At 40.1% G+C, this 12572-nt stretch overlaps 1 protein-coding gene across 6 annotated transcripts in view; it reads right to left on the bottom strand.

The window, feature by feature from the left end:
• The window catches only part of OSMR (oncostatin M receptor), a 95537-nt gene that overhangs the window by 64529 nt on the left and 18436 nt on the right, over window positions 1–12572 (bottom strand). For 4 of the 6 annotated variants that reach the window (XM_015139937.3, XM_078004680.1, XM_015139936.3 and 1 more), the window contains exons 2-4: window positions 11408–11507; window positions 9508–9593; window positions 656–828 (exon numbers count right to left, since the gene is read on the bottom strand). In XM_015139937.3, the coding sequence (XP_014995423.3) occupies window positions 656–828; window positions 9508–9580 (246 nt within the window). In that variant the 5' untranslated portion in view covers window positions 9581–9593; window positions 11408–11507. The remainder of the gene's footprint in view (window positions 1–655; window positions 829–9507; window positions 9594–11407; window positions 11508–12572) is intronic. The other 2 variants (XM_001083745.5, XM_015139938.3) reach the window with 1 other exon arrangement.

Below are 12572 nucleotides of genomic sequence, written 5' to 3'. Positions count from 1 at the left end.
ACTAATGTGTCCCAGTGCCCTAGATGGGGACACCTCAGGCAAAACTGACCTAATAATTGTTTGAACTAAGTGAAAAATCCACCCCAAAGAATTCAAAGACAAAAAGAGTGTGAAATTCAGTATTTTCTTAATTTCATTTGTTGTGGAAAAAGCCACATGTGAGGCAACAAAGGACACAGGAAATTACTCAACAACATGGCTCCTTGTTGGATGGAACATTAAGTGCTAGAACTTACTCTTCCTTGCATTTCAGCTGGGTACAGGCCAAGAAACTGTCAGGACGCTACATTCAAAAGAAAAATGTTGCCAAATGATTACATCTTATTTAGGAAAATCTCTGGGGGACAGAGAAGAAAGAGGTAGGAGGAATGAAATGGTTAATCTTCGTGGCTCTCTGGAATCCAGTATTCATGAGGGCAGACTCAACAGTCTTCTTAGAAAACAGACCAAAACTGAGAAAACCTATTTTCTTAGTGCATTCCATCCTACCTACCTATCCTTAACTGAAAACACAGAAATGTAATTGTTTAGACAAACTGTTTTGGGCTGCTAATGTTTCCAAAACGAGAATTTTTCAGATGTTATGAAAGAAAGCCATGGTGTCTTTTTTTTAAAGATGACTTTTTAAAATATTGAGCCAAAAAAAATTACTTACCACCCAGACGACATTGGATGTTTCAATCCTACTGATCTGGATCTGAAATACCATTTTCAATTCCTGATGATAAGGAAGGTTGTGGACAGTCCATTGTAAATGCAAACTCTGATGTATAGAATTGGTGGAAACTTTAAGTGACACAGGAGTCAATGGTAAACGTTCAGCCAAGACTGAAAAGATCAAAATGAAGCATGAAATAATATTTAATAGGAGCATGATTGAAGAGTCAGAAATAATTAAACTTTAATATCATCATTATTTAGCTCTGGAAAATATTGCTCATATGTGCATCCTGGAATCAGACACTTTGGAAATGTGGAAGAGAATTTGGAAATTACTTAGCAGACACAGAAATTAAGATCTAGATGAATGAAGTAACTTGCTCAATAGTATACAGCAAGTTCATACATTGATAAACAGGTAAACGAAAGAGAAGAATTCTTTACTGGACAATCTAACTGGTTTGGAAATTTATAACAAGTCAAAAAAAGAAAGAGGACTTTTTGATGGAAATGTTGTATTTCTGAAAATCAGAAATGAAAGTTTCCTTTTTGAAAGTCAATATTTTATAGTTTGGTAAAAGACTACAATGTGGGAGCATGTCTTATCTGTAGACATGGTCATTTATGTCTCAATGTATTTAACTTAAAAGATAAAGATCAGCAAGAATTAACTGAACTCTTTCGATGAGACCAGCAAGATACCAGACATTTGATGTGAAACAATTGTGACAAGGTTCCTAGCTCAAAGAAGGAAGTTAGTTGGAGAGACATGATGAACTCACAAAATAGTCCAAGAGATTGGAATTTTAGACCAGTTAGTGGTATGACACAGTCTGTAAAAGAATAGGAATTCAAACATGAAACAGGTTTGCTGAAGTTGGTGGCCCTGGGAAGCAGCAGCCTATCTCTTAGGCTGACTGCATAAACCACCAATGGCGCCACCGCAAATGGTTGCACACAGAGGTTTAAGCAGATATATCTGCCACTAGAGACAGAATGTGTCCTGACTGAGTGAGTTAAGTCACTGCTAATTCTTAGAGAAAAACAAATCATGACTTTCCACTTAAGAGGAGAAAAACACCATATAGATTGGAAAATAATTGTGTATTGCTGATTCAACTATTTCAACTGTGAGGGTATCAGAAGTAAACTGGGAGTGGTACAAAGGTATTGAACAGATAAAGCCTGCATCGATAAAATCAGCTGCTATCTGATGACCCATGGCATAACAGATATCATCTTTTAAGCATTCAGTTTTCTAGTTTCAGGGGGATTTCCCCTCCTCATTTGAATCCCTCTAACATTAAGTTTAAATGGTAAGAGACTATCTCATTTTGACAACAAAAAATGGAAACAATCTTCAATACTGAAAAAATGTCCCCAAACTGCCATTCTGCACATGCTATTTTTCTCATAGGGAAGTAAAAATAACAACGAAATTGAGCACATGTTATTGACCAGGCACAGTGCTAGGGCCTTTACTTACATTGTCTCATGCAATGCCTGCTATAAAACTGTTAAACAGCAATTTTTTAGATAAGGAAACTCAAGCTCAATTAGGGTAAATAACATATACAAAGCGATGTGAAATTAAATAGGAATCTCTCTAATACCAACACCTGTGTCCCCCTTTATTGTCCTCCAACTGTTAAGACAGGAGCATTGGCCCAATCGAAGTTTGCATGGAACGGAATGTCTGAGAAGTATTTTGCATGGCGCCAACAGCAAAGTCCTGCCATGGTCAGGACACAGGTGACAGGATGGGGCTCTGTATGGAGCCAGATAAACTGACGAGCATCCCTGGTGGATACAAGACAAACATGTTTTTCATGTGATTGGTCTACACAGTAGAAAGCTTCAGATTCAAATGGGACATAACCACAGAATTTGGAAGAACACCTCAGACAACTCATTCTATGAAAGTGAGATGAACAAGAATGCCCATAAAAGGAAAGGGAGCCACAATGGTTACCTTCCCAGAAAGTTACCTTGTGATATTTTGTAAATGTGATGCTGGGAAGGGTTAGGGTGATAACTATAATCTCAGTGGGAATTCCACGACCATGACTTTGGCAGTGGGTCCTTAGATCTGAATCCAGAGTATGAGCAACAACAACAACAACAAAAAATAGCCAATAAAATAAACAATTTTGTGCACCAAATGACAATATCAAAAAAGTGAAAAGACAACCTATAGAATGTGAGAAAATATTTGCAAATCATATATCTGATAAGGTTCCAGTATCCATACTATATAAAGAACTCTTACAAACCAGCAACAAGAAGACAAAGAACACACTTTAAAAATAGGCAAAAGAGTCTGGGCAACATGGAAAAACCCTGTCTCTACCAAAAAAATATAAAAATTAGCTGGGTGTCATGGCACATGTAGTCTCAGCTACTCAAGAATCTGACATAAGAGGATGGCTTGAGCCGGGAAGACAGAGGTTGCAGTGAACCGTGATCATGCCACCACACTCCACGTGGGCAACAGAGTGAGACCCTGTCACAACAAAATAAAATAAAATAAAATAAAATAAGTCAAAAGACTTGAATGAACATTTATCCAAGGAAGATATACAAATGGCTAAAAAGCACATGAAAAGATGTTCAATATCATTAGTCACTAAGGAAATTCAAGTCAAAATAATCAAGTCACATCCATGAAAATTGCTATAATAATTTTTAAAATGGAAATAACAAGTGTTGGTGAGGATGTGGAGAAATTACAGCCCCTGTAGGAATGTAAAATGGCTCCGCCTTGTTGAAAACATTTTGACAGTTCTTCAAAAAGTTAACTCCAGCCTGAGTGACAGAGTGAGACCCTGTCTCCAAGACAAACAAGTTAAAATAGAATCACCATATAACCCAGCAATTCCATTTGTAGGTAGATATCCCAAAGAATTGAAAGCAGGAATTGAAACAAATAATTGTCCACAAATTTGTAGCAGCATTATTCACAACAGCCAAGAGGTGGAAACAACTGAGACTTTCATCAGTGGATGACCAGATGAACAAACTGTGCTATATACATACGAAGGACTATTACTCAGCCATAAGAAATTGAATACTGATACATGCTACAATTGGATTAACCTCACAAACATCATGCCAAGTGAAAGAAGCCAGATACAAAAGGTTTTATACTGTGATTCCATTTGTATGAAATTGCCAGAATAGTAAGTACCATAGAGACAGAAAGTAGACTGGTAGCTGCCAGGGGCTGAGAGAGAGGGGAATCAAGACTAACTGCTTAAGCAGTGGTTGGTTTCCTTTCCGTGTGATGAAAATGTTTTGCAACTGAATCGGATGATGGTTGCGTAACATTGCGAATGTACTAATTGCTAATTTACGCACCAAATGAGTATCATGAATCAATGTCACTAATTACTCATGATAAAAATGCTTGCATAATACAGAAATTTAGTTCCCATAATCCTACTCTTTTATTCTATTGCCAAATTTAAATCATATGTATTTTCATTGGATTTTCCCATACACTTTTAAAAAATGTATTAGAATATGTACTCCATTTTACGATTTTTAAAGGACATGGTTTTTTTTTTTTTAAACCAATAAAGGAAAGTAAAAATAAAATGTTAACAGTCATTATAACAGCAATTATTTCTGGTTGATGAGGTTGAGTGATTTTAATTTTCTTCTTTATACTTTTTGGTATTTTGTAAACGTTCTTCAGAAACACATATTAGTTTGAGAATCAAATAATAAGTTATATTTTAAAAGAAATACTTCGTTAAGCTATCCGATTCACTCCACTGTAATCATACCTCAGAATCCCTCCTTAGATTTCCTAAGTCCTTGTTTGGAGCACTGATTGCAACATGCTGTAAGAGTTTGTTTCTATGTCTGTCTCCCTGTAGACTGTGAGTGAAACAAGGTTGGGACTCAGCCTTACTCAGCTTAGAGAAACCAAGACTAAGAACATACCAGTTATGGGAAAGACATTCAGTGATTGGTTGCTGAATCAATGAGTCAACTATCAGTCTAAACTTTACTTCTGGAAGCTCTAGACAAAAGAAGAACTCTTTATATTAACACATGCTATCAGTGAGTGCTGAATGACTCAGGTGCTCGAGTGACGTCAGTCAAAAATAATCTGGTTAAAAGCGACCTAGGACTTCCTTGGGAAATAGTGGAAAATGCCAAGGTTAAGTTAGAGAGATCAAATAATCATAAAGATTATTAAATCTAATCCCATTATTTTTCAGACAAGGAAACTGAGGTTAAAAAAAGGGAAGTGACTTTGCCACAGCTGCACAATCAGACCAGAAGCTAGGGCTCCTGGGTCTCTGTCCAGCTCTCTTTTTATAATGCTGGAGTGTGGCCAAGAAGGCCAGGTTTGGGAATCAGACCAGGACTTAACCACATAAACTCTCCTCCCACCTTCCCCACCCTGTTTCTCTGACCATCCATAACACTACTCAAGGAAATAAACCATTGTCCATTCATAAGAAGGTTTATCATGCAGCAATTAAAAATAATGTTGTTTCTAGAAGAACATTTAATATCAAAGAAAAAAACTCATCATATGTTGTAGTAATTGTTTTAAGTAATAAAAAAATCCTGAGTATATATATACTATAATTTAACTTTTATTTTAAAACACACTATGTGTTTATCTCCCTATCTCTGTCTGTATGTACATATACACAACAGAGGAATATATTGCTGCAGTCATAATCTCTGGCTGATGGAAACATGTACCGAGGGTTAACTGAAGAAGGTCTTGGCTCTGCCTTGTTGATTGGAGAAATTAAGCCAGGTTATTTGGAATAAATCCTCAGCAGAAATTGAGACAAGAAATCCGAACAGTACAGGTCAGAGCAAAGACAGGATTAATTACCAAAGAAAGCATGCTTGTCAGAGAAAGCTGGAAGCAGAAGTGAAGATTGGTTGATAGAAAAACAGGGAAATGCCTATCTGATCTAAATAAAAGAAGCTGAAAGCATGAGCAGCAGAGCTTACTCTGAGAGCAGAGTGGCTTGTACATAAAAGGCACATAGTAAATAGTGCTGGATCAGAAAATGAAACTTTACTAGAGAAATGAGCTGGGCTGAAAGCTTAGAGTTAGATGCCTGGGATTTCCTGGAGACCCTGTATAACCGAGTAACCCATTTTTCAGGAAAAAAAGAGAAGGAGTTACTATTGTTTTATTATTTTCTCTTTTCCCCATTTCCCTCTGTTCCCCACTTCCTACTTAGCCCTTTGGAAATGCAATTATAACCTTTTATCTCCCCTTCACCAGACACTCCCTACAGGGCAAGTTCATCTATTAATAATGACATGCTTAGAAGCTCCAGAGAGGAACTCTCACCCACCAGGAGACTGCCTTGAGAGATAACAGTTGATTTACAAACCAAAGTATGCCCACTGTGAAACTCTCCCCCACCTGGAGAATTTTCAGCCACCTTACAGTCTATTTCTGCCCATAAGGATGCCAACTCAGAAATAATACCACACATCTACTACAGCATCTGATCTTTGACAAACTTGACAAAAACAGGAAATGGGGAAAAGATTCCCTATTTAATAAATGGTGCTGGGAAAATTGGCTAGCCATGAGTAGAAAGCTGAAACTGGATCCTTTCCTTACTCCTTATACGAAAATTAATTCAAGATGGATTAGAGACTTAAATGTTAGGCCTAATGCCATAAAAACCCTAGAAGAAAACCTAGGTAATGCCATTTAGGACATAGGCATGGGCAAAGACTTCATGTCTAAAACACCAAAAGCAATGGCAACAAAAGCTAAAATTGACAAATGGGATCTAATTAAACTAAAGAGCTTCTGCACAGCAAAAGAAACTACCATCAGAGTGAACAGGCAACCTACAGAATGGGAGAAAATTTTTGCAATCTACTTATCTGACAAAGGGCTAATATCCAGAACCTACAAAGAACTCAAACAAATTTACAAGAAAAAAACAAACAACCCCATCGAAAAGTGGGCAAGGGATATGAACAGACATTTCTCAAAAGAAGACATGCATACAGCCAACAGACACATGAAAAAATGCTCGTCATCACTGGCCATCAGAGAAATACAAATCAAAACCACAATGAGATACCATCTCACACCAGTTAGAATGGCAATCATTAAAAAGTCAGGAAACAATAGGTGCCGGAGAGGATGTGGAGAAATAGGAACACTTTTACACTGTTGGTGGGACTGTAAACTAGTTCAACCATTATGGAAAACAGTGTGGTGATTCCTCAAGGATCTAGAACTAGAAGTACCATATGACCCAGCCATCCCATTACTGGGTATATACCCAAAGGATTATAAATCATGCTGCTATAAAGACACATGCACACGTATGTTCATTGTGGCACTATTTACAATAGCAAAGACTTGGAATCAACCCAAATGTCCATCAGTGACAGACTGGATTAAGAAAATGTGGCACATATACACCATGAAATATTATGCAGCCATAAAAAAGGATGAGTTTGTGTCCTTTGTAGGGACATGGATGCAGCTGGAAACCATCATTCTCAGCAAACTATCGCAAGAACAGAAAACCAAACACCGCATGTTCTCACTCATAGGTGGGAACTGAACAACGAGATCACTTGGACTCAGGAAGGGGAACATCACACACCGGGGCCTATTATGGGGAGGGAGGGGGAGGGATTGCATTGGGAGTTATACCTGATGTAAATGATGAGTTGATGGGTGCTGATGGGTTGATGGGTGCAGCACACCAACATGGCACAAGTATACATATGTAACAAACCTGCACATTATGCACATGTACCCTAGAACTTAAAGTATAATAATAAAAATCAAAAAAATCAAAAAAATAAAAACATAAAAAAAAAAAGGATGCCAACTCAACTAACCAATAGATAAGGTACTAAAGTGAGTATGCAGATCCCTATCTGCTCACTTCTGCCACTGCATAGGCCCCCTGCTTGAAAAGTGCCCACTCTCTACTCCAAAAACAAAGCAGTCCCCTTAAGGAGGAAAGCATGTACTCAATACCCTAAGTTAGCTTTGGAATAAAAAGTCGTTTTTCTTTTTTTATACCAGACCTCGCTCATTTTAACTGGACTCTGCAAGCTGCAAGCAACTGAACCTGCATTTCGGTTACACCTGGAGGTGGGGCAGTGGGTCTGTTTGAAAATTATTCTTATTATATGGTCTGACCACTCAGTCCAGTTACACTGTGCTTAGATTTTAGCAAGTAAGATAGAGTGAGCGAGAGGTATACATCCTACAAATGAGAAATCCTATTTCCCACTTTTCGGCCCCAGATTAGAAGAGACTAACATCAAACTATGGTTTTTAAGATGCCAAAAGCAGCAGCATAGTAGCGTCTTCCCATGTACCCTGGACCTAATATAAATAAATCCAGATGAAAGGAATGCCAGACAGAGAATTGAGCAATTATCAGAACAATGTTTCCTTTTCTTTTTCAAATATCTTTTCATGGAGTTTCAAGGAAGATGAGAAATTCTATGCATATTCCCTGCAAAGATCATTTTCATGAATCCATGGACAGGAACTGCATGAGTAATTACTAGGAGCAAACACCTGTACTCTCCTTTAAAAGAGACGTCCAGCAGGCCGGGCGCAGTGGCTCAAGCCTGTAATCCCAGCACTTTGGGAAGCCGAGACGGGCGGATCACCAGGTCAGGAGATCGAGACCATCCTGGCTAGCACGGTGAAACCCCGTCTCTACTAAAAAAATACAAAAAACTAGCCGGGCGCGGTGGCGGGCGCCTGTAGTCCCAGCTACTTGGGAGGCTGAGGTAGAAGCGAACCCGGAAGGCGGAGCTTCCAGTGAGCTGAGATCCGGCCACTGCACTCCAGCCTGGGCGACGGAGCGAGACCATTTCAAAAAAAAAAAAAAAAAAAAAAAAAGCCGGGTGCGGTGGCTCACGCCTGTAATCCCAGCTCTCAGGGAGGCAGAGGCGGGAGGATAGCTTGAGCCCAGGAGTTCGAGACCTGCCTGGGTAATATAGCGAGACCCTGTTCTCCACCAAAAGGAAGAAAAAAATAAAAGACAAAAAAAATAAATAAATAAATAAAATAAAAGAAGAGCACAGCAAAGAATAAATACAGGAAGAGGAAAATGTAAAGCTTTGTAAAATACAGATGAAAGGTACAAAAAAGTATGAACCAATAGAAACTCTCTCAAGTCTAAGATCTACTTCTAAACGAGTTCAAAGTAATAGGGTATCAATAAATATTTTAGAGGTATTAAATTCTTATTGACTTTATTTATAAAGTTAATTTATCTCAAAACACCTTCCCTTGGGGAGTAGCTAAGTGACAAATATTATTTATCTATAAACAACATTTCAGCATTTAGCATATTGTCTTGCAGAGACTTGAAAGAGTTTCTATTGGTTCGTATTTTCATTGCTTTTACTCATATTTTACTAAGCTAACAGCTTCTCAGTGAACACAGTTGAGAGACATAGAAACTTGTACTAACCTAGTGGTCAGCACTGATGTGGTATATCCAGTGTCTTTTCTCAGCAAGGTACAGAAAGAACTGCTTTGATGATGGTCTGATAAAATATATCCATCATGAATTTGTAAGGGATTAAGTCTATTTACAACTGCCCTAAGGACCAGTGCATCGACCAGGAAGTCAGGGTCAAAGGGTGGCTTATTAAGAGAGCCATCAAGATGAGAGAGGCCAAGACTAAAGCAACCACTGCTTAAAGAGATTGACAAATCTTCTCATGGGAGATACTCATGAATTTTAAGTAATTCTCAAAGAAAAAAGAACTGTTTAACTTTTTCTCAAAGCACCAATGACTTCCATTGTTCCCGACATGATTTTTGTCTTTACTGTTCCTTCCACTTCTTACCTTCACTCTGGTAAGTCCTCAAGGACAGCAATGTTAAGAAGAATGTTGTCTGAAAGACTACAAATAGAGCCATCAGTTCTGGTTTTCTGAAAAATATAAATTATAAAGAAGGAAAATTTTATTTAATTTTCAATCCTGGTAAGTTTCTTTGAGCCAACTGTGGTAGATGAGGCATTAAAGGCTCCCATATTTCTCCCTTCCCTGTATCCATGTCTCTTGTCATGTTACATTAGAGTCCCCCCCAAAACAGGAAGAGCGTATTTCCCTGCCCCATGGGACCTTCTTAGGTCCATAAATGAGGCACAAGTGATAGTGTGCCAGGTAGGATGGTGTGCCAGTTTCTACCTGCTCTTTTGTGTTTCTACCTTTGACATGAAAAGAGTATTTATGGGCTACCCTATTATATTAGACTGTTTTCATGCTGCTGATAAAGACATACCTGAGACTGTGAAGAGAAAGAGGTTTAATTGGACTTACAGTTCCACATGGCTGGGGAGGCCTCGGAATCATGGCAGGAGGTGAAAGGTACTTCTTATATGGCACGGCAAGAGAAAATTAGTAAGAAGCAAAAGTGGAAACCCTTGATAAGCCCATCAGATCTCATGAGACTTATTAACCATCAGGAGAACAGCACAGGAAAGACCAGCCCCCATGATTCCATTGCCTCCCACTAGGTCCCTCCAACAACGTGTGGGAATTCTGGGATATACAATTCAAGTTGAGATTTGGGTGGGGCCACAGCCAAACCATATCACCTACTGGAACCAGAAGGAGAATGAGTAACACATGAAACAGAGAGGGTCACCTCAGCTGCTCTAGCTGAGATGAGCCTAGATCAGCCAGCAGCCAGCCAACCCCAGACAAGGGCAGCTGACCCCAGGTAAAAGAGCAATAAATGCTTATTGCCGTGTGCCACTGATGCTTGGTGGCAATGGATAACTGATCAACCAATTCATTCAGACCAAGCAGAGATTGGTAAAGAAAGGTCAAGCAGAGAAACAAGAGTTAGATATGGACAACAAACTCTGATTAGAAAGAGAACAACTACAATAGTCTCAAGACAGCTAAATTTAAATTAATTACTTGGAGGTGAGGGCATCTCCATTCTTCCCTATCTCCAAATACAATAGTCTCAAGAGAGCTAAATTTAAATTAATTACTTGGAGCTGAGAGCATCTCCATTCTTCCCTATCTCCCTCATTAAAATTTAACCTAGGTTAGCATATTCTCCCAAGAGACAGTCAGTTTTTCATTATTCCAAATAATTTCCGGTTTTCCTTTCCTTAGAAAAGAATTGTAAAGACCCAAAGAGCTTCAGTGATTCATCAGGTACTTTGACCACGGGAAAATCTGTGGACATCAAGAATAAGGCTGGATGACCTCAAAAAGGTTAATACGTTCTTAATTTAATAACAAATGTGTTAGTCAGGGGAAGCACTGAATTTCACTTTTCTCCTTCAAACTCTGACTCAGCAGAGGTCAACAATGAAACAATTAATTTGAAAACAATTTTTGCCTCTGTCCAGCCACCTGGATTTTATCAAAAGCCAGCAATTCAGTAAACCAGATAATCAACTCTTACTGCCTATGTCCTCTATTTTAAAAATAATATTTTACAGGTAAGTGGGAACAACCGTGAAAACTAGAAGAGGGTGAAACCACATCAACAAATTATTCTAGGGTGGTCAGACCTGTCTATAGGTAAGCCCAATTGCAAACAGAGGAAAAAATCTGCAAAGAACACGTTTTGTTTATATTCTTTTAAGCACCTCTTTCCACTACTTTCTATTTTTGGCAAACATATCATTCATACTTCTCCAAAATCTCTACTTAAAACTTCAAATACAATACACTGAGGGAGGGGCTTCAAGATGGCTGGCTAGAGGCACATGGCACTTACCTCCTCTTAAAAGGACCAGTACAGTGAGTAGATAATCACATGTTGAATAGAGCATCGAAGAGAGACCACTGGAATTCAGCAGGGAAGTGACGGAGAACCCCTGAGGAGAGAGAGGTAAAGCAGATGACCCAGACAGGATTGGCTCAGAGCCAGAAGAAACTCCCCCGCGCCAGGAAAAGTTAAGTGAGAGATCCCCAGTGGTTTATATCAGTACTGTGCACTCCTGTAATCCTAGCCACAAGATAGTCCCTCCACCCTTGCCAGCCCTGAGACTAGCATAGGGAGCTGTCTGGAGTCTGTGTGATGGCATTGCTCCAGAGAGGGAGTGCATGTGGGGTCCCGGCCCCCTTCCTCTCAACAGCACAGGACCATGTTGAGAGCCCAGCCCCCATGAGATCCTGTGCTGGGGCCAACAGACCCTGCTCTCCACATTCCTGCAGCCCTGCTGACATCATCCAATATCCATTCAGAGGGCTGTGGTGTTGTAATGCTGACTGAACCCAGCAGTGTGGCTGTGTCCCCAGCACTCTACCTCACTGAGTCTACACCCTGGGGAACAACTGGTACAGCACACTGGGGAAGCTACCCTCAGAACAAAAGAAGCCAAAGTATGTGCTCCCAAAAGCCTGAGAGTCTGTTACTTGGGATCACTGTCACTGACAGCAACTCTAACCCGTCCCCCACCTCCAGCATCAGGGCTGCCACCCACCTGCATGTACTTTTAGGGGGTCTGGGGACCAGTCCACCCCACCAACCACTGTCACCAGCACTGCCTGAGTGCATTGTCCGGGGCCCTGGGGATCAACTTGCCCCATCTACCACAGCTAGCATTCATGCACAACATCTGGAGGTCTGAGGACAGGTTTACCACGCCCAGCACCACCCTCACTAGTGCCTGCACACATGAAGCGGGGGCCTGGGAATTGATCTGCCTTGCCCACCACCTGTGGCAGCCACTCACACTTTCTGGAGTCCTGATGACAGCTCCCCCGCACCCCACCCAGCCTGCGGTGCCCACATACATCATCCAGGAGCCTGGGGATTAACATGCCCAGTCTAACACCACCAGCATCTGCACCTGCCTCCTGGAAGCCTGAGCATGAGCCTGCCATCATCACTGCCACCAGAACCCACCTGCATACACTACCTGGAGTCTGGGAACCAG

Source organism: Macaca mulatta, chromosome 6 (genome assembly GCF_049350105.2).
Source record: "Macaca mulatta isolate MMU2019108-1 chromosome 6, T2T-MMU8v2.0, whole genome shotgun sequence".
Classification (NCBI taxonomy): domain Eukaryota; kingdom Metazoa; phylum Chordata; class Mammalia; order Primates; family Cercopithecidae; genus Macaca; species Macaca mulatta.
This window is presented reverse-complemented; position numbering and strand designations above follow the sequence as displayed.